Genomic DNA, 23,543 nt, shown 5'->3' with positions numbered 1-23,543 from the left:
GTTACACCGGTAAAATATAGATACATACCGTTACACCGGTACAATGTAGTTACATACCGTTTCAACGGTACAATGTTGAGATACATACCGTTACACCGCTACAATGTATATACATACCGTTACACCGGTACACCAAGTCTGACCAGATGACCATTTCCTGTGAGAAACAGAACACTCCGAGCTTGCCCCCACGCAAGGTGTTGTCAAATATATTTCCGGAGTCGGCCACCAGACTCGCCTCCTCAAAGAACAAGACCCTGTGGTGTATAACAACAAATGCTATGGCACCGAATATGACCGAGTAAAAGCACATGTAAGAAATAATAAATAAAAACTACGAAATAAGTACAGTTTCTATTTTTCCTATTGAGTTTGGACTTAATTACAACTATACCGAGTGTGTCTGACTGAAAAAAAGTATGACGAATGATAAGTGTGTTTGACTTTAAATTACGGTCCACGCAGCGATTTTCTCTAGAATTTAAAGATATGTTAACCACACAAAGAATACATATGTAGCATGATTTATAGGCAATACAAACTGGTGGACTGTATCTATAAAGTATAACACGAGGAACGTGATGTTATGTTAACTATAAAGTATAACACGAGGAACGTGATGTTATGTCAACTATAAAGTATAACGTGACTTTATGTCAACTATAAATTATAACACGAGGAACGTGATGTTATGTTAACTATAAAGTATAACACGAGGAACGTGATGTCATGTCAACTATAAAGTATAACACGAGGAACGTGATGCTATGTCAACTATAAAGTATAACGTGACTTTATGTCAACTATAAATTATAACACGAGGAACGTGATGTTATGTTAACTATAAAGTATAACACGAGGAACGTGATGTCATGTCAACTATAAAGTATAACACGAGGAACGTGATCCCCCGTCAACTATAAAGTATAACGTGATGTTATGTCAACTTTAAAGTATAACGTGACGTTATGTCAACTATAAAGTATAACACGAGGAAGGTGATGTTATGTTAACTATAAAGTATAACACGAGGAAGGTGATGTTATGTTAACTATAAAGTATAACACGAGGAACGTGATGTCATGTCAACTATAAAGTATAACACGAGGAACGCGATGTTATGTCAACTATAAAGTATAACACGAGGAACATGATGGTATGTCAACTATAAAGGATAACACGAGGAAGGTGATGTTATGTTAACTATAAAGTATAACACGAGGAACGTGATGTCATGTCAACTATAAAGTATAACACGAGGAACGTGATGTCATGTCAACTATAAAGTATAACACGAGGAAGGTGATGTTATGTTAACTATAAAGTATAACACGAGGAACGTGATGTCATGTCAACTATAAAGTATAACACGAGGAACGTGAAGTTATGTCAACTATAAAGTATAACACGAGGAACGTGACGTTATGTCAAGTGCTCATTTGAGCACATTTTTTACTCCAGTTTTGATAAAGAACCCAGTACTGGCATCACAGATCCCATTAAGTAAGAACATATTTGGTATCAAAATGATCAACTGCACATTAGAAGCAGCATCATAAGGAACAAAATCAACTTTAGATTAAAATAGTGATTTTTCAGGCTCTTGAGTAAGGATAACTAATTTTTCTGACCAGGAGTACTTCAAGGAGCTCCCATTTGTCCAAATAAGTCTTAAGGGAGCCGAGTTCATCAATTTCAATACTGAAAACAGTATAGCGAAGCTGTTTCAAATTTTAAAACAAATTGGCTGCGTGGGCCGACCATATGGGATTTTATCATTGGAGTGGGCCCCACCGAAGTTTGAAATACGTCAATTACCGAATAAGTCCGATTTCCGGACGATGTATAAGTTCCCATCGATAGGCGGTTTTTTCCTTCCATCCGATGTTACGGGGGTCAACCCAGAGCAGCTTCACCTGTAAAACGCAAAAGATATATGTACATGTACCCGCACCGTATATTAAAAAAAGGGAAATAGATCTACATGTATTGTCAATAATCTTTAAGAACCAACCTGTTGTAAGGGAAGAAGTCAAACCATTAAACTTTAATGAAAAACGAATAATCTATCTGAAATAAGACCAAACATGGGTAAGTAATGTTTTTAGGGTAAATAGTTATTGCCATCGTACAATACCCGTTTACCTGTCCTTTGGTATCGCCAGTGTGCCAGAGGGCGTTACGGAGAATTTCACCCGGCCCCGTCTCCGATTTGACGAGTTTTAGTTGTATACCCGGCTCGGCTACCGCCCTGAACGGCGTCGGATGCCAGTAAGTCTGGGTAGCTTTCTTCCACATAACAACATAGAAGTGGGCGTTGTCTTGGTAACTGAATATGAATCCGGCGTAGTCGTCGTCTACCTCCGAGTTGATGAAAAATGTTCCACTGAAGTCGACTCCGCTAAATTTTGTATAACCTGGATCGAACGGGATTAAGACATTTATTGTAACGGAAAGTATGTTATTTTCATACGAGTATGTAATTAATTAAAATCATGATAAAATATTTCTGTTAAAAAAATTCAAAAGCTTATCGCATGTCTTTTTGTATTTTGCGGAAGATTAAACAATTCATTTTCGACTTTCATGTTTTGATTCAAATCTGCACACGTGTAAAATTTGTGCTAGGCCTATCATAGAATAACTCAATATAAGACCAGTATGTTTTCACCAGGTAGCCTCAGTAGCGCTTTAATCCAAATTACAATAATTTGTTATCCAAGTGCTATAGAGAATCACTCCCACACAGACATGAAGTAGAGAGATGACGTACTGACGGCTATGCCAGGATCACTGTTCATGGTCTGGACTATCTCAGCTCCCTGGGGACCAAATGTCATATTATGGAAAATAGGAAAAAAATATGAGACATACAAAAGGTCAAAATCTGAGGTCAATCCATCATAAGATATAGATCTACAGCGAATATACATAAGTCATATCTGCAATAAATGAAAACGTTGTCAGGTAGGTTACATGCATCTTTTATAAAGCGATGATATCCTTCCCATTGTCTTGATGGTTTTTTCATAATGTACAAAACAGTACAGAATCGTCAATGATTTTAGAATACAACTTATTCGACGAGTCTTCACGTTTAAAAAAGTTCTAGGGCTAGAATGATAATGATGTTTATATTAATGGCCAATTTCCCGACTTCCTGCGTATTGTCAACTGAGCAACATTTATCAAAATTCACATACAAACAAAATGTACACATCTGGGATCTTTGCTGTTTGCTGTCTCTTAATACACATCGCTTAATGTTAGCTACTGTGGTGACAAATATTACGTCAAATATGAACTAATGAGTAATTTATTACTAAAGTTCGATACAAAAAGATCATGACATTAACAGGATTCGAACCCGTAACTTTCAGCAACTTCAAAATTCGTTAATGAATTCAGATTGCCTCTGTCTTTGACCTTTGACACCGTACCTCGTTGAGGATGACCCAGTTTGGGTCTATCTGTGAGTCTCCCACGGGGTCCAAAATAATAGTATGGAAGGCCCGGAAGTCGGTTGAATGGATCTGTCCATTGTCTGGGCAGACATCTTCTGCATCTGGGTACCCATCGCCATCACTATCATACTGACACGCGTCTCCGATGAAGTCGTCTGGTGAGTGAAAACAAAATGGTGATGGGGGTAAAAAAATATATATATTTAAATACACTATACTTCATTTAACTGCCATCAGGTGCATGTATGATATACGTGTATAAACGAAACGGCATACGTTAAAAAACAATTGATATCATTATTTACAATCTTCTTTCCTGATAAGCACATGCTGTCTTCCGTTGAAAGCTTAACGTTGTTGTGCTATCATGTCATATATGGTACTAAAAGGTGACAGAATCACACATATCAAATGATCACACTTTTTAATCATACAACATTCGATTTCTATATCTGAATAATGATTCTACATTTTCCTGTATTACACAAAGCATGACTGCTTACCGTCCGTATCAGTCTGGTCAGGATTGGCCACCAGGGGGCAATTATCTTCTTCATCAAGTACGTCATCATTGTCGTCATCGTCGTCGCACGAATTTCCTGTCGGGTTGAAGGTCGTAATGAATCAATGAATATGAGATCTTATCAACAAAAATTTGAATTTCGTTATCTAAGGGGAGACCAAGATTGTTCTACAGTCCCCCTTGCTGCTAGTCTTTAAAACCATCCTCATCAATAAATATAATGCGTTTGAGGAGAGAGTCGAATAGACCGTTGATCTATCATCTGAGCAGAAACTAGTACTGGTACCGATAATACCAGGGATTAGTAGCGGTACTAGGGGGGATTTAACTGTAGCAAGTATACCTGATATAGAATAAAACAACCTTAGAGGAGAGGAATTATTATATAAGCTTATAGCTTGTTTTCCGATCCTCGTTGTATCTGTACTGTATTGTAATGTAGTGTGCAAATGATGAAATAGAATATTGTTTAAACTATAATAAAACAAGTCAAGAGTTACCTACCATCTTACTCGCCTTTGAATCAACCAAAAAACAAAACGTTCTGAACAACGGTAGACAAATGGCTAAAAAAACTATCAAAACAACAATGTCAACCTGCGTCGACCTACGCGGAGTTTCGAGAGTTGATCGGAGACTATAAGCTTACATCCAATTTCCATGGAAATGTGCATTCTGTGTTTGGAGGAAAACATTTACGGTAGCCGTTTCAGCATTAACAGTTATCAACAATCTCTGACATCACTTCCCAAACCAGTGAAACGACGTAGGACTATCGAATAACACAGTGATAGACAGTCTCAGTGAAGCTGTTGACACCTCACAACTCCGAGTAGTGTGACGTCGAGGTATGTCGCGCGCATTGACATAGCGTGAACCGTGTGAACTTGTCATTTTGTTTTGTTAAAATAATTCTCCAAATTTCAGCTAAAGCTCTATATTTTTACAAAGCGCATTGAACAAATGGGTTAAATATTAATATTTATCCGTGTTGTTTGAATGATTAAAAAAAAGTGACTATTTGTTACAGCGCAGATAGATCTGACCTACATTTTGATAGTAGTGCTTTGGTCATGACATCATGAAAGGTCAGTATTTCAGTTATATGATAAAAGGATCTTGCATTCGTTTCCATGGCATATAGGATTTATGAAACAAGTCACGAAGTTTTCATTTTAGTTCGCCAGAGGCTCGCTAAAATGATAAATTCTTAGATTAATTTGAATTAGGAGTAAATTATGTATTACTTACACGACCTCATGATGTACTAGTCATCATGTGTGTGACTTTTTATGTACTGGTTTTATGAGCTAACTACTAGTCACATGACATTTTTATTAACATAATGTGGTAGTCACATGATAATGACATGGTTTTTTGTTATAAGACATCAATATAGCTATGTACTACATGTACTAGCAGCATGGCATCATTTTCACATGTAATTCATGTGACTTATCTACCAGCCACGTGACATACCTTTGCCGTCCCCGTCCGTGTCTGTCTGATCCGAGTTGGCTATATCCGGGCAGTTATCGTCGGTATTTTGCACACCATCCTGGTCACTGAAAGATACACGTCAGAAAGTCAGAGGTCATCCGCGGCACAATGTGGAGTTACCATGGTTGAAGGCTAGTAGCGTCGGAATTTGAATAGTCTTAACATAAAGTAACTGCCGTTACTTGCAGCACAACATGTGACAAATTAACGTGACAAACAAAATGGACTTACTCGTCCGCGTTGGTGTCACACAGGTCGCCAATGAGGTCGTTGTCGGAATCAATCTGTGATCGAGACAAAAACACGCCAGTAAGTTATTGTTATTCTATATCAGTAAGTTATTAAAAGTAACTCAAAAAGACTCTTGGGGAATTTGTCCCTTCGCTGGTTGTACCAGTACCTTAATACTTCGGTGTACTGCTCTTCGTTATATATTCTCTCCCGTTTACCGGTAACATACCTCATTGTCAAAATTTCTTTTTTCTTAAGAATTTCATTAAAAGTTTCCTTCAATGTATCACAATGTTCCTTTATACACTTTAAACAAAAATTCTATGGACATATGATTGCAGGACTGCGAGGTAATTCGTGTATGCCCGTTGATAACTGATGTAAGTATGCCTCGGTGCCACGAATACAATGCCTTTTTGTTACAGCTGGTAAATCATTTAAGATAATTACTTTTCATTATTTTCTTATATTTTATATCTGATTTGGACCAAATGTAAATGATTGAGCAGGACAATTGCATGTACCTCTAAATGTCCATGTAAGTGAATATTTCTGCACCGGATTATTCTGACGTTTTATCGACTTTTTTTTATATCTGTCTGTCGTCGATTAACGTCAGAACTCCGGCACTCTATAACATGCGGGAAATAAGCGACTTGCGCCAGGGTCGCTCTTCAAACTCATGTTTTAGAAACAAATCGTCACTTTCACACACATATGCACTAGGTGGTATCACGGACTTAGATAATTCTGTGGTGGTATCAATATCATGTTTCAAAGATCATTACGAACAGTATTTTCCAACGTTTTCTATACCAACCCATGTTTTTAATAGAAATTAGGGCATGAGCCATGTCACATGACTTGACGAGATCTCGCGTTACCGAAGGTATTTCCCAAAGTTATGACGAGATTTTAGTCACGTGGCATTTGAAGGCGGGGCTATCAAAAACGTTAAGTAAAAGAAAGTTTGAAAAAATATGTTTTTAGTGATTGTATTGGTTGTTTGAGGCATGTTATGTATGTTCATCTTGTGCATAAAGAATAGATCTTTCGATCCATGTGCGACATGTGTGTGAAAAAGACGATTTGTTTCTAAAATACCAGTTTGAAGAGCGACCCTGACGCGGGTCGCTTATTTCCCGCATGTTATAAACGGTCGGAGTTCTGACGTTAATCGACGACAGACCGATATAAAAAAAAAAGTCGATAAAACGTCAGAATACTTCGTAATACGGATTACTGTTATACAGCAGATCGTGAATATGTGAGAGACAGTGGACGTCTAATGTATTGCAATTGTTATTTGTAGGTTTTGTGTAGTCTCCAATAAGAAAAATTATAACCATATAAATGTTTGACTGTATAGTATCAAAAACCATATTGTGAAGTTATGGGGTTATGCGAGTAACTGACAAAATGTAATTACCATAACAAGTTAGATCGCGTGCCATGGTATGTAAGTGATCACCATGCTATCTCATAATAAGGGTCTCGCTTCTGAATTAGAGACAAATTTGGTATGTCTAATTCCCCGGAAGTGACGTACCTGATCCATGTTAGGGACCAATGGACAGTTGTCGCAGGCGTCCCCGTACTTGTCCCCGTCCGTGTCCAGTTGATCCGGGTTCCCCACTAGCTCGCAGTTGTCGTCTTGATTGAATACCCCTGTCAATCATATAATCGAAGCGTCGGCATAGAGATAAACAGGACATCGTATTCCGGAAACAGGTCCGAAATAACGAGTAGTAAAGCAGAGTGAAATGACAAAAACCTAGGTACCAGGTCAACCCTGTCTGATTAATTCAAAGCTGTAATCTTGTAAATATTGGAGAGTATATTGCAATGTTATAGCTAAGATTTTATAGAAATTATGTATATCAAGTAGAGTGAACTATGAAATGGGAAACAAAAAGTATTTAAAGACTATCTCAGAATTTAATAATAGAGGGAGAATAACTCTTGGTTTAAAAGTAGGCTGCTTGTTTTTTTCTCCCCATTATAACTATTGTGAATAAGGCCCAAAGGGAGATAATCGATAAATAAGGGGAGATCGTTAAAAAAGAAGTTAATTATTTCCAATCTTTACAATAATGTAACTAATGTAATAATTTTTAAAACTTACATTTAAACTAGCTGTCGATGTATTTAAACGTATTTGAAAACGGTGACCTTGAAAGAAGGTTTAGGTGAGTTATTCAAAGAATTTAGAAGAATCTTTTTACATGTAAAATCGGACGGACAACGGACGCTACAGTACGTTATAAATTTATGAAAATCACGTGATAATGACGTTAGATACCGTCATTGTCCTTGTCCGGGTCACATATGTCGCCGATACCGTCCCCGTCAGTGTCCATCTGGTCGGCGTTAGGGACGCGCGGACAGTTGTCGCACGCGTCCCCTTGTATGTCCGAGGTATCGTCATCAGCCTGGTTGGGGTTCGATACGTACGGGCAGTTGTCCTGGAAAATAACAAGGTCAAGGTCGACACGATCAAATCAAGTATCCAAGGAAGTGCGGAAAGGAAATGTGTGAGATTGAGATTTTGGATTCGTCACGTATTTTGTCTCAAACTGTGCAGACCGAATGCTGAGTTGAGTTTTGGTTGGCTAACAATACAGTCTCTATATAACAAAATTCATTAATGATTCAGATACGAACAAACTATGATCTAAAATGAGGTAGGTGCTTCTCGAAAGAAAGTATATGGGCTCATGATCAGTACACATATCATATGAAAACACCTATCGTTTTACATCAAAACAACATTTACATCGCTAACTTAGGCATGGCATCATATCTCCAGCTGCGTACCACATTTAGTCTCGTTCAACCAGACGCTGGATCACTTGTAATTCAAGAGTCTCTCTGTTCGTAGTCTCGTTCAACAAGACGCTTGGTCTCTTGTGATTCAAGAGTCTGGTCAAACACAATACTTTAAAATTACCATCACCAGTTTTTACTTTCGTTTCCCAACGGTATGTCATAATGAAATTAATGCATTCCTGAAGTACCCGTGTATTCACTATTATCGAGAACAATGTAAGTAAACGTGTCAAATCTCCAGAAAATGCCATATATTTCCCCTGAATAAATCATAACTGAGCACAAAGCCAACAAGGCTGACTGAGGTTGGAAAAAAGCATGCAAAGCAAGTGAGATTTTACCTGTACACAATTGAAAACACTGCAGGTTCTCACTCAGGTAATATGGCTTAACTTGTAGGAATAGCCTTGCTTCATAAATTATTTTCTTACATTTTTCTCGATAATAGTGAAAACACGGATACTTCAGGAATGCATGTACAGTGTAAGTGTTTTCATGAATTAAAATATTCAATGTAATTTTGCGCCACTAAAATTCTGACTTCAAAAGTTGAAAATGGTGTGTCTACCTTTGACAATTGAAATCATTTACCAGAATTCTGGTAAGCCTCGTTACAAAACGATAGCACCGGGTTTGACCAGACTCTCTGTTCGGCGTAGCTAGCGCAGACAACAAGAGTCTGGTTGAACGAGACTACTTTGTTCGGCGTAGCTTTAGTCTCGTTCAACCAGACTCTTGTTGCCTGCGCAAGCTACGTCGAATCCTGAATTACAAGTGATCAATCGTCTGGTTGAACGAGACTAGCGTAGCTTGTGCAGACAAAAAGAGTCTGGTTGAACGAGACTATACCACATTACGTTGAAGCTACCAAAAGTACGAGTTATCTCCTGTTAAAGGTATACATTGTATATGTATAAAACATACTTCAATCGCTGCCAAAACGATCGCAATGGGAAATACTCAGTCGATCGAAGTTTATACTACACTTATACATCGAATTTGGTGCGGTTATGACGTTATCCTAAACGTTTACCGGAGAATTGATGATGCCATCATTGTCTATGTCGTCGTCGCATGCATCGCCGATACCGTCCGAGTCCGTGTCCTCTTGACCACTGTTTGGGGTCAACGGGCAGTTGTCCTGCAAACATAGAGTAACGTATTGTTAAATAAAAAAAGCTTACAAAATTAATGTGAGAGTCAAAATTGTAAATTAAATATGTCAAGTTTTTACAGCCCTAGGTTTCCATTCAGTCATGTACATGTACATGATTTAAGTTTATAGTATATTGTACAAATATCGTACATGTATAAGAAAGTATGCACACATGAAAAAAGTTAAATATGAATATAGTGTGAAATTCATTAGTAAATTGGAGTAAATACTGTTTCAAAACTTGTCCTTAATAAATGTAAAATACAGGTGAAATTAGAATAAAGGGTCGTAGTTTTTGCAATCTTGAAATGGAGGGTAGAATAAATTGAAAACTGAATCGGACTTGCCCGCTTACACCTGCCGCCCGTACAGGCAATCGTCTTATCAGGCCAGCTGTCGACATCTGTATCCTTCCCGCATACAAACCCGTCACCCGCATACCCGATACCGCACTGTAACAAAAATAGTACACAACCCGTCACCGGCATACCTGATACCGCACTGTAACGAAAATAGTACACAACCCGTCACCGCCATACCCGTAACCGCACTGTAACAAAAATAGTACACAACCCGTCACCGCCATACCCGATACCGCACTGTACGAAAATAGTACACAACCCGTCACCGCCATACCCGATACCGCACTATAACGAAAATAGTACACAACCCGTCACCGCCATACCCGTTACCGCGCACTGTAACAAAAATAGTACACAACCCGTCACCGCCATACCCGATACCGCACTGTACGAAAATAGTACACAACCCGTCACCGGCATACCCGATACCGCGCACTGTAACAAAAATTGTACACAACCCGTCACCGCCATACCCGATACCGCGCACTGAAACAAAAATTGTACACACCCCGTCACCGCCATACCCGATCCCGCACTGTAACAAAAATAGTACACACCCCGCCCCCGCCATACCCGATACCGCACTGTACGAAAATAGTTCACAACCCGTCACCGCCATACCCGATACCGCACTGTAACAAAAATAATACACAACCCGTTACCGGCATACCCGATACCGCACTGTAACAAAAATAGTACACAACCCGTCACCGGCATACCCGATACCGCACTGTAACAATAATAGTACACAACCCGTCACCGGCATACCCGGTACCGCACTGTAACTTGTGTATCCTGTATTTTTAGAATTAAGAGTATCGTATATCAAGCCATATTATCGTATTCGTCCTTCTGTGTTTAAATTAATAGAGCTACTGTCTAGCGAAATTAAGAGAAGTCGTATATTATGAAATATAAGCTGTATCAAGGTCTTGCAATAAACGTTCTGTTACTGTATAATGCGATTGAGATCTATGTCTTCTACTTCACAATGAGTTATAATCTCATTTCATTATATAATATATAGTACTCGTTCTACCTTCATGTTGAGGTTGTATGATTGACTTTGAAGTTTTGTTATTTCCTAGAAATTTGGTTAGATTAAGGCTTTATTTGTATTATTTCATAAACAACTAAAGTATGCTTCATAAGAGTCCGCTAAGTTACCCTAGGGAAAACCTTAAAGTTTTCCCTAACTTATGATTATTTCATGAATTTGTTATTGTTATGTATGGAATTGAATCTATTGCATATGTTCTCCGCCATTGTACAAGATATTTGTAAAGTATTTATCTATATGTATATTTCTGTACGCCTATATGCAATGTGCATTTGATAATAAATTAAACTGAATTGTCGTCAAACACAACTTATACCGAATACCACACTCGTATCCGGTACTGCGCTGAAGCGAAAATTGTTAACGAACCGTTATCCGCATACCCGGTTCTGTACCTTTTTTTAGAATGAGCGAAAGAAAAATGCTAAGCCACGAATGCTGATAATTATATGAATCTAGATTGCAAAAAAGCAATCAAAAGTATATATTACAATGAAAGTCTGAGAAGTAAAGGTAAAATTAACCATACATGTACGATCGACTAGGTTACCTGACAAACGAATCCTTTTATCCCTCTGCGCAGGATACACCGCGCATTAATGTCACATTCGGAAATCCCATCTGGGCACTGTGTTCCTAATTTTCGGCATCCAAATGTTTGATTTCCAATGAAGCCATCGTCACAATCTCCACATACAAAACTTCCCTGGAAACAAAACCATAAATTAGAGATATTCGTGAGACCTTAACAACTAATTTTAGTTACAAAATTCTACCAAACGAGCCTACATTCCGGAATATGAGAAAAACATGTGGGCATTGGACAACCTGATATCGGATTATTCAGAATAATGTATCAGATATGTCATACCAGTAATCATGTATAAATTGTGCTAAAATTATGGCCATACATGTAAGGTTGTATGCTACCGCACACACTAGACCTGTGACTTGTTTTACAGTTAAGGCTACATGCCACCTTGTATGATAAGTGTGATTTGTGCGACATGTGCTACCTGTGTTGCTACATTGACGCTACACTGACAATAAGCGCATGCTCTTTAGTTTGAAGTCGAGACTTATAGTTGTGATAAAATCTGGTTACTGACCACAGTGTTGACACAGACAGAGTGTTCTGTACATCCACCGGTCATCTCGTCTAGGGTGACACATTCGTCTATGTCCTCACACACCTGTCAATAAAACAATCATACGTCAATGATGGGAATAATTTGCCAAATGACAGAGAATCACCTAAATTTATCGAATAATTCGTTTCCGCTGGAACAGTTTTTCAGAAGATGGTACGATGTAAGTAGTACACTTAGTACAGAGTAAACACATAGATACACCACCATTAATGTACAGCGTAAGTTTAAAAAAACAGTTTATACATTTCAAAGATGAAAGTACATGTAATACACATTCTACAGTTTTATAATTTCAGAAAACCGTTGACGTTTTTTAAAGAAAATACATCATTTTCATAAAATATTTTTCATCAATAGGTTCATCGATGAATGTATACTTTTCGTCATAGACAGCTCTAATTTCCGGTACAGGTTGCTCCAAAGTACGGCAGCATGTGCGACTGAAACAATCCCCCAAACGGTGAACGTCAACAATAGCAACAGGTAGATAACGTTGTTTACCTGTGTCTGGTTCTGTGCCATTTCCACACCAAAGCCCCCTACGTCATTTCCGATGTAACCTGCCGGACAATCGGAACACCGGAAGCCAGGGACCGTATCGATACATTCCGCTAGATCTGAACACGGGTTGTGGTGTTCACACTGCAAACAGAGCCGAAGGAAACGATTTGTCAGTATCCTGTGGACTATAATTTCGTTTCGTTATATTATAATTAAGTGGAGTAGGGTAGATGTACTTACTAAGGATGCGTTTGCACGTGCAGAGTGAGGGTATTGAAGGCTCTTACCTTTATAGAGGCGTTACCTGTATACGTCAACGACAAGATTGTTACACAACAGGACGGACGCATTATAATTCTATGTTGTTTTTTGACATATGTAGAATAATAAAGGCAGCAAAATATCAGTCACTGGTTTGTGTAGGAAGAAATATCTGTATTTTTCAGTAGTAAGTAGAAGTATGCTTTTATTGTTATTAATAATATTCTGTTGCAGAATCTGAATGTTACTTGTGCTCAACAGTTTTCTACAAGAACCTGTACTTGGGAACGTGTCAGAGGACCGTCAGAGTGTGGACATTTAAGACGTATTTAAGCCTTTTGATATGCTAAGTCTCTCAATGTTTCATTTAGGTCATTACTACATAGATATATCATTGATATGCTAGTTTTTCTCTTCGACCTTCGATTTAATATATTATTCAGTGTAATAATCACACATTGCTAGCTATAGTATATAAAGGAACTATAATTTAAAAATGAAATGACTTATGCACGGATGGGTAACGAAAGAGAACTTTAGTAGTGTTCGGTTCAGTATCGTTAAACTACAAGATACAGTCGTACCATCACCGAAACTATGGATTAATTCAAAAGGTAAATTGACCAACTACCATACACAAGGTGATACACATGTAGACATTACATTATTTTTAAGTTTTGCAAGAAGTTATGGTTCAAATATCAATTTATAAAACTTCCTATTTGAGTTGTTTTATATATAATTTTGTTCGTCCTGTGTTTTGCTTGTTTGTTTGCTGTTGTTTGCTGTTGTTTGCCACATAGGTAGGCAACAGACAAGATGTCAAGTCTTTTTGATTATTTTTTGATTTCTTTTATGTTAATTTCCTTGGAAGACATCAGAGTTATCTAGAATTTGTCCATTTTAACAACGTTAAGTATTGTAGGTTATGTATTACAAACCTCATTGACATTGGTACAGACTGTACCGTTGCCTTGAAAACCAATGGGACAATGTCCGCATAGGAACCCCTCATCTGTATCGGTGCATTTGACCCCCGGGAAACAGGGGCTAACGTTACATCCGATCCTTACGATTACACAGCCGTCGCTTAATCCGTCACCTGTCATGCCCGGGGGGCAGGGACCACAAACAAACCCTTCAAGTGTATCGATACACTCTACTCCGTTGTAACAGGGATCAGTTTCGCATCCAATCCTTATCACTTGACCACCACCCTTCAACCCGTCCCCTGTCATGCCCGGGGGGCAGGGACCACAGTCGAACCCTTCAAGTGTATCGATACACTCTACTCCGTTGTAACAGGGATCAATTTCGCATCCAATCCTTATCACTTGACAACCACCCTTCAACCCGTCCCCTGTCATGCCCGGGGGGCAGGGACCACATATGAAACCTTCAAGTGTATCGATACACTCTACTCCGTTGTAACAGGGATCAATTTCGCATCCAATCCTTATCACTTGACAACCATCCTTCAACCCGTTCCCTGTCGTGCCCGGGGGGCAGGGACCACAGACGAACCCTTCAAGTGTATCGATACACTCTACTCCGTTGTAACAGGGATCAATTTCGCATCCAATCCTTATCACTTGACAGCCACCCTTCAACCCGTCCCCTGTCGTGCCCGGGGGGCAGGGACCACAGTTGAACCCTTCTAGCGTGTCCACACACTCTACTTCAGGGGAACAAGGACTGGTTTCACATCCAATCCTTGTCACGTGACAACCACTCCTCCGTCCGTCGCCGGTCATACCAGGAGGGCAGGGACCACATCGGAATCCCTCGAGTGTGTCCGCACAATCAACTCCCCGGAAACAGGGATTAGTTTCGCAACCGATCCTAATTACTCGGCAACTACCTCTCCTCCCGTCCCCTGTCATGCCCGGGGGACACGGGCCACATTGGTAACCAGCACGCGTGTCCTCACATGTAACACCTACAAAAATGAATTGACTTGTTAAAATATATGCTCGCCGATTTTTAAGAAACAGCATTCAAAAATATCACACCACTATGGTTATCTAATGCAGCGGAATGGGGGTTGGGGATTAAATTCGAAAATGCGGAATAAGAAGCAGATCTTAGACGGAAAACGATAGGTTGGACGAGACAAGTTGATCCCAGTATACAATATTTTCGAATATAAGAAAGCTGCTGCACGTACCCTCGAAACATGGTTTAATTGCGCAGGTAGGCGGAAGTTCACAACGCATGCCATTCCCAAGATATCCCCTTGGACATGCGCCGCACCGGAAACCACGCTGTGAATCCACACATCTTACACCCCGGAAACAAGGGTTGAGTGCGCATGTCCGTTTTGGCGGAAGCGGAAGCTCTCTACCTGAAAATGTGGACAGTTCTCATCCACAAACTTATTACACGTGTTCCAAAGTGACATTGCACTGAAGTGCATGTATATAATGTAATACTACAATTCAAAGGGTTGTTTCTGCTGGTGATAAGAACGAAATTATTCTGCGTTGTCATGACATTGAAAATACATGTATGTGACGTAGAATTGTGTTACTGAAAGATACTGTACCAAAGACTTGGGTGATATGATCACAAGGAATGCTAAACTCACGTTAATCCAACGAGAGTTGTTACGAGAATGACTTACTCACGTCTAACCTGCGAGACTTATTACATATATGCATAGACAATCGCGAAAATGAAAGACTTACGCCTGTCCTGTTGCGACAATACTGTGGTGGGGCCACGACACATGCTGCATTGGCGCAAGGTCTCGCGCAGGTACCTCGTCTCCGTCGTCTGTTCACATGTAAAACATGCTTATGTCATACATTTGTATGTAGAGATGATAATGCATTTTCAGAATAATATTTAGAAGAAGATATCACCACATATAAACCCACTGCATTCAATTTAGAAAAGTTGGTATGTAATAATCACCAAGCTCTTTCAAGTACGTATACATAGTGGTATACTTTATCATATATGAAGCAATTGGGATGAGTACATATCTTACTTTACATAACTAGACTTCAAACACTGAAAGTCTCAACCTTAAAACAAGTATATAGTATACAATGTAGTTAGAGAGTTCGACACTTCTGGCGAGTAAGCATGTGTCAAAGACAGCAGTGTACAGTCATTCAAAGGAGACTCTCTGTAGAGTATCTGCAATCTGATTGGTTGAAACAGAGGTTCATACCTGCATTTGAATCTCCCTCTGAAGCTGCCGGACTGTGTAACCCAAGTCCCTCATGGTAGTAGCCAATGTCTGGAACTGATGGTAGTCTGTCGAAAGTACATGTACCAACAACTACAGAAAATTGTCTCTTCAACTTTTATTTTTTTGTTAAATTTTTTTTTTTTTTTTTTTTATTTGTTTATTTTTCAAAGTATTTTTCACATTACAGTAACATATACATTTCATTATACATAATGAATCCCACTTTCACACATACTTTCATACTAATTAATATTGCTATTTTGTAAGTGGTATTTTATTTTATTGTAATGTTATATTAGAAAGGAAGGAAAATCAAAAAAGAGAAACAAGAAAACAAAGAAATAGAGGAAATAAAGATAGGTAAATGGACAGAAAGAAAGACAGACAGACAGACGGAAAGATAGACAGACAAGAGGAGAAGTACCAGTATTAAACAGACCAATTAAAAGGATAGAAGTCTGGTAATATATAGGTGTCAGTAGCTAAGTAATTAAGATAATACATTGAATGTTTAAATTTTGTCTCTTTTTTTTCAAATAAATTAAAATTATATCAAACATATAAACAATCGGCAAAAAGTAGGTCTAGGAAATATCAATAAGCCTTTTCCATTTTTTCCACTCATTCTGGAAGTTAATGAGATATATTTCGTCTTTGCTATTTGCAATATATTTTCGAATACTGTAATGTTCTTTAATTGAACTTTTAATTCCTTGTATAGATAAAGGCACTTTAAGACATCTTGCCTTGTATATATACTGTTTTATTATTAAAATAATACTATTGTCACTTTTATTAAGTCCATTATAGTTATAAAAACCAAAAAGAAAGGTTTGTGTATTATAATCAAATGGAATAATCAATGCATCTAATATGAACTCAAAATTTTGTAAAAGATTTTGTACTTTGTCACATTCCCATAATACATGCTCTATTGTTTCTATTTCTAGTTTACACAGTTCACAGTAAGGGCTATCTACTATTCCTGCCTTAAACAAATATGCATTAGTTGTCAAAATATGCTGATTAATTATGTACTGGAACCACTGTAATTTGGGATATTTCGTAATTCTAAATGGCATTATATATATTTTTTTCCAAACTTCATCATCAAATTGAAATATATCATCCCATTTTTTTTTACCTGTTGAAATAGTATCATTTTTACAAAATGAGCTATAAAAATCTCTTGTCCCCTTTTTGTTTTTCAAAAACATTTCTATATTAATTGGTAAAAATGGATAGTTAACCTCTACATTTGACATATCTTGTTTTGTTAAAATGGGTAATGCCTGATTTTATCCCATCCTTAGGAACTTGATTCCAATATTGTTTTGAAAATTACTTCAACGCAGAATCACATATCTCGAATAAAAAAAAAGATATATATATTTCCACCAAACCATATGATTCTGATAGCATTTATTTTCATTGTTATTGTTTGAAACATTTCTGAATTTTACTTTTTCTCTACGTTCCTGTTTTTTTTTCGTAACGAACACATTTTCATTTATTGAATCATAGGGTTCGCGTCTTTGCAGCATTGCAGCAGCTAAGAACGACGGTAAAATCAGTTAGTCATTATATGATAGAAATAACCAGGGTGGAAGAGTATTACAGAAGTCACGTGACATTATTTTTTACCTGGTTGCGGAACTGCAACAGGAACTTCATTGTAACTGTTCCGGTCACGTGTTAACCGATCATCCCCATCGTAATAGTTTCTGTTAACCGGCGGAGGGCGCAACGGGACCTCGTTTGCAATGTTGTCCGTGTCAGGACGCGTGGGCAGTGTGAGTATCCGGTCTGGAATGACGTCACACCCCTGGTTATCAAAGACGGCCTCAACAGAAGGGCTCGTATACAGATTGAAAGCATCGTCTTTCGTCTGCAAATCAATTCATGGCATTTGAAATAACAATAATAAGGCGGTTAATTGTTTTGTGGAAACAAATCTATTATTTATTTTTGTATATTTATAATTTTACACATGAAATATTTAATATATTTATATGAGTAATCACAGAGTTGTCACTAATACCTGAAACGAGACAAAAATGTGAAGAATGGGAGAAGTAGTTTACAAGTACTTATAGATTCCTTGTCCTCTGCACTTGAAAAACATTCAACTGCTATAGACTTACGACTGTAGGTTCTCCCAGTAGTCCCTCCGTTAGCGGAACTTCCGTGTTGTCCTGCGCAATAAGTTCACAGTTGATGTATATTGCTATACCATTTGATGTGGATCCTAATCTGCTTAAATGAATTATCAACCGGAAGGACTCCCGCTGTTGTAGTTCCTGAACCGGAAACGTTAACTTGTAGCTTCGGCTGTCTCTGGAGCGCATCCGGATAACAACTGTACCAAAGAAGGCAACAACAGACTGAAGATTAATACCCAATAGTCTATATTAATTGTAAGTATTCATTTTTGACTGTTTCCGAGAGCCCCGTTCAAGCGTTCATTTGACCTCTTTCGTTATTTTTAAACAAATTAACATAATTACATGCAGCATTGATACTAAAATGTATTTGGTAATAAAACAATTGTCTCAATGCTATTTTGGGAACAGTCAAAACTACCATCCCTCGCTAGGGTTTTCGCGCAAACAGTTCCCCAGGGCTCCCCCCTACCTCAGGATGATAGTTTTGACTGTTCCCCAAATAGCCATTAAACAATTGTATCCTGTTAAGTTTTACTTGTCATTATCATTTTTGTATTTGATTTTTCTTCATTTCAGTATGGTAACAAATAAGAGAAGATAATACGCATAAATGTCCCATTAATAACAGTACAAGGAAGCTTAAAGGGAAACAGTCGATTTGTGAATATCAACAGCTTTGTTATTAACTGTTGTCCACTCGGTCCTCTGACAGACTTACCCTCGTGTGTGTTAAAGTCGACATATATCACCAAGTTAGTACCCAGCTCACTGTTTTCCGCTCGGAAAATCCCAAACAGTCCATCCTGACTCTTCACTAGTCCCGACAAATACAAATCTGAGTTAAGAATAAACGCTGGACCGGTGTTCTCGTCCGTCACTGAAACATTACACAGGAATTGACGTCAGTTACCCTCGGTTTATAACTAAGAGCTTCTAATTATCCAGTCTCCTTATATATTAATCTAAAACATTCCTTGCAATTCCTATATGTTTGAACAGTCAAAGGAAATAAGATGGGGAAAAGATAAAAGGTGTCATACTGGAGAAGTAACTGAGGACCTGACTGGTCGGGAATTTACTCTGGATTTATTTTATATTAATCGAGGGTCTTTAATTGGTGTTATTCGAAGATCGAGATGTTCAATTGTAACCATATCTTATGTGAATGCAATGAAAATCTTTCAGCTTTGAGTCAACACTGTCTTCAACGTACGTCACAATGTATGTGGATAACCATTGTGGTAGGTAGGGGAATCGTGGTACTTTTCGTTAGGTACGGAAGTAAGGAGTGATGAGAGGCACCTTAGTACCGATATCAATAAGTGTATCCGTGTTTCTCTTTTATTTGGTCATAAAATGTCATAACCCAGCGGAGGAAACTAAGAAATACACAGAGTTCTAAATAAATCAAACAAGTAAAAACGGAATATAATAACACGAAATGGATGATTGAGGAAAGTATTTTATCAAAGATACGAGGTTGAATGACGGGTTTGACATTGATTCATGAAAAAGTCTGCATGCGTAGCTTGCTTCCCGGACCCTGACTGGACGTAACACAAGTATATGTAAGGTAGTTTTGGAACCTACCCAGAAAATAAAATAATTAATTGTCTAGATTTGCTAAAATCAGTCACTGTATATTTGTCGTATTAAGCGTAGAAATATTCTCTATGTTAATGTCAAAATACTTTCAGATTTCGTATGTCACCTTTTCACGATTCTTTGTCAAAATAATAAATTTAGTGTTATTTTTATCAAACGGCATTTACATAGAACATGACATTTCATTAAACACTGATGAAAATATTAATGAAATAAATTGCATCGTGTAACTGTATATATATATATAATTGGTACATCACGTCCGCGAAACATATTATCGCGTGCACTTCTAATTGCAGTTTTAGATTAGAACGATATATTTACTTCGTTTAATCTCAGACGTTTACATCAAACACGTATTTGTCTTCCTCGAACAGCTGACATCTTGATACACTTATCACACAGGGTAAACACCACTTGAGATGAATTACTACCTAATCGGTGTCCGGGTAAGGAATTTCCTCTTACCAAAACCTATCACACTGAACGTAAAAGCCACCATTCTCTGACGCAGGTCAGGGATCAAGTTGTATATAACGTTAGATTAACTTTACATAAACGCGAAAAATGAATGTTTTGAATTTTTAAAGATTTCTTAAAACTGAATATCAAATGCACGTTTCGAGATTATTACAATTACAAAAATGCATGAGAAGCAACAAAAAGGAATAAGAAAACAATTCGAAATTTTGACAAACTTGCATGTCATTTAAAGCAGTCAAATTCTGACATAGTCTGGTACAATGTACGAGTATAAAGCATTATCAGTTTAAGCGTTGGTTGATCACGTTTTAATGATTCATTCAAATATTTAGTTTGTAATTTTTGCTACGATATTTCCTGTCTTTATCAGATCCGTAAGTAAATGATTTGTTTTGGAGATTTAAATCGAAATACAATACACGAGAAATTGTGTTAGTTTGGCGTTGGCCGTAACTGACCCTGTACCCTGGACGTATTGTTGCCCAGCTGGGGATAGGGATACGTTATAGTAAGAAACATGTGTTCAACATCGTGACTGAATACATGTATGGAAAGGTCAAAGGGTCAATACGATCAAGCACGTGCACACTTGCTTTGTTTTTGTCAAAAAACATTAACAACAACATAAACAACGAAACCTCCCACGTGCCTATCTCTACAGCTGAGGTAACGTGAACCCTTCCCGTGTCAACAGGAGCATGGACTGGTTCGACAGGATACGATGTACGAACTTAAACCCCGTCAGCACATAAGGGTCATGCCAGGCCAAACAGTAGATAAACAGTCGTCTACAAACAATCCACGAACAAAATTTATGAAACGATGGAAAAGTAACAGATAACGAGCCATCAACCTCGGTTTCTTATTGGTGACAAAGAACACAAGAACACAGCACACGGGGATTGACAAAACACGTGTCATTGCTTTTGGTATGGAAACACACGGGCAGTACGGGTCAACATTTGTACACGTTATCAAAGTGATATTGTGGAAGTATAAATGCATATTAAACATTTTTGACTATTTTCTCAGAATAATTGAAAAAAAAAAAACGTAAGCCGAACATATGAAGAGTTTTTTTATGCTTTATCATCCAATAGTCAAAACAAAACCCGATTAGTTGTTTTTCTCAGCCTACGAGTTGTTGCTCGCTTCTGTTAGCCAATCAGAATTTTTCAGACAACAGTCAAAACTATTGCCCGGTCAATAGTTTTGACTATTTCCTGGTTATCTCTAATTGACAGAAGCCCGCAACAGCCGATCAATTTTAGTCTGGAGAAATTTTTCGCATAAAGCGGGGCTATCTTAACATAAAAAGTGAGGGGTAACGTAGTTCTGGTCAGTTTATGTCAGCGTATATATCCGCTATCGCCTTTTCACTCATTCCGTTTGTAAATAGACTGCATGACCATTTCATTCATGTTGTATTTCATAATTGTTCGTTATTTTGGCATATCTAAGAATTGATTTGAAATGCATTTCAAAGCAGAAAGATGATAAATGGATTTACGCTTTTTGCACGAAAGGATAAACAAAAAAAATAAGACAGACGCAATTTCAATAAACAAGATGTTTGTTACAATCAGTGGAGTGAACAGTAGAAAGCGACGCCATAATTTTAACAGAACTTTGTGACAATTGTATCGATATCGATATAAACAATAGAAAAACTTACTTATTAATATCGTCTAACAGATATCACATGCTGATAATCCAGCACGGGTAAACGTAAGCTCGTGGAATATACATCCAATTAATCTAGATTTACTTGTTTTTTGCACATGTAATGTAAATCTGTCCGTAGCTATCAATACAGAAGTATTCATCAAATTCAGCAACAGGTTTTGAGAAAAATATAATTATTGTAAAATATAGTATGTATGTCTTGTTAAATGCTATTATATAAATATAGCATTAGAGGAAAGGGCGTCGATAAGTTGATATACACAGTAACTTGTGTCTAATCATCTGCTCAAATTTGGGGCAATACATATGTTTAAATCAATGATAAATCAGAAATTTTTGTAAAAACCTACGAAGTATTGAAAATGTATAATATTTTTAGCTGTAACAAATATCTACATATTTATTATACATATTGCATGAATAACACACGAACAGGTTTCAGGAATGTAACCTATGTCTCTTTTCCTACCTTGGTGGACTTGAGCAAACACCGAGCAGATAAATCCAAGGAATAAACAACGCAGAAGAGGCGAACACGTCATATTTGTGGCCAATTCTCACGAAAACACAACTTATCCTTTCGGGCGGAATGGCGGGGGTGTTCGGAGGGAACAGCTTCAGGGCGTATCACAAAAAAAAACTTAGTTTCCTTTTGATGAAAACATTTTATACACCATATTTAAGTGTAGCACGCTGTGAAAGCGACCTGCTGAAACTCAGTCAAACGTTTAACGGGTAACCTTATCCGGCAGTGTTAAATGTAAGGTCTGTCACTAGCATACAGGCTACAATGTTTAGCTGGGTCGACAGTGTAGTCAGGCGCATTACTAATAGTCTACTTGCTGTCGGTGGTTTATACTTGGTTCCAGAATTATTGTAAGAAATGTCAGCAATGTTCCTGCTATGATACCCTTTGTTTGTACGTAAGTCACGTGATAGATGGGAAGGGACGTAAGTCACAGTGATAGATGGGGAGGGGAGACTGATTTACGGGTAATGGTCTGTGGTGCTGCTGCCTTACTCATCAGACGTGGGGGTAGTTGATCCAAAAATTTTCTCGAAACACAATAACAGCAAGTGTCTTCATCATACTGAGTGTATTATAAAGGAAGTGCCGTTGTTTTTATCCCCACTTCAATTAATATGAAAAATGAGAAGAGTGGAAATATGACAAGAAAAAAGTTATAGCTATGCAGTTTGCTAAGATCTTGGGATATATTAAGTTTCGCCTTTGCAAGCGAAAAGAATATGATAACAGTTGACAAATAAACCAACACAACCTAAACATCTTGGAGGATGAGTTGATTGAGCGGTCGGAGGGTGGGGATGAGCAGTTAAGGGGTGGAGTGGGGTGTGGTGGGGGCTGG

General features: G+C 37.9%; 1 protein-coding gene across 1 annotated transcript in view; it reads right to left on the bottom strand.

Annotated features, from left to right (window-relative positions):
* Nucleotides 1–22,988, bottom strand: part of LOC110455998 (cartilage oligomeric matrix protein-like) — a 29,076-nt gene extending 6,088 nt beyond the window's left edge. The window contains exons 1-23 of the mRNA XM_021506506.1: nt 22,646–22,988; nt 19,121–19,279; nt 18,382–18,596; nt 17,882–18,125; nt 16,217–16,302; nt 15,726–15,813; nt 15,206–15,382; nt 13,980–14,977; nt 12,778–12,918; nt 12,235–12,318; nt 11,676–11,831; nt 10,051–10,155; nt 9,581–9,688; nt 8,021–8,183; nt 7,268–7,386; nt 5,719–5,771; nt 5,467–5,552; nt 3,968–4,063; nt 3,441–3,619; nt 2,774–2,822; nt 2,146–2,417; nt 1,819–1,916; nt 118–257 (exon numbers count right to left, since the gene is read on the bottom strand). Coding sequence (XP_021362181.1) covers nt 118–257; nt 1,819–1,916; nt 2,146–2,417; nt 2,774–2,822; nt 3,441–3,619; nt 3,968–4,063; nt 5,467–5,552; nt 5,719–5,771; nt 7,268–7,386; nt 8,021–8,183; nt 9,581–9,688; nt 10,051–10,155; nt 11,676–11,831; nt 12,235–12,318; nt 12,778–12,918; nt 13,980–14,977; nt 15,206–15,382; nt 15,726–15,813; nt 16,217–16,302; nt 17,882–18,125; nt 18,382–18,596; nt 19,121–19,279; nt 22,646–22,718 — 3,889 coding nt within the window. The 5' untranslated portion in view covers nt 22,719–22,988. The remainder of the gene's footprint in view (nt 1–117; nt 258–1,818; nt 1,917–2,145; nt 2,418–2,773; nt 2,823–3,440; nt 3,620–3,967; nt 4,064–5,466; nt 5,553–5,718; nt 5,772–7,267; nt 7,387–8,020; nt 8,184–9,580; nt 9,689–10,050; nt 10,156–11,675; nt 11,832–12,234; nt 12,319–12,777; nt 12,919–13,979; nt 14,978–15,205; nt 15,383–15,725; nt 15,814–16,216; nt 16,303–17,881; nt 18,126–18,381; nt 18,597–19,120; nt 19,280–22,645) is intronic.
* Between the last annotated feature and the right edge of the window lie 555 nt (nt 22,989–23,543).

This window comes from Mizuhopecten yessoensis, unplaced genomic scaffold (genome assembly GCF_002113885.1).
Source record: "Mizuhopecten yessoensis strain PY_sf001 unplaced genomic scaffold, ASM211388v2 scaffold8449, whole genome shotgun sequence".
In the NCBI taxonomy this organism is placed as follows: Eukaryota; Metazoa; Mollusca; class Bivalvia; order Pectinida; family Pectinidae; genus Mizuhopecten; species Mizuhopecten yessoensis.
The sequence above is the reverse complement of the archived record's forward strand: the minus strand, read 5'-3'. Positions and strand labels throughout refer to the sequence as shown.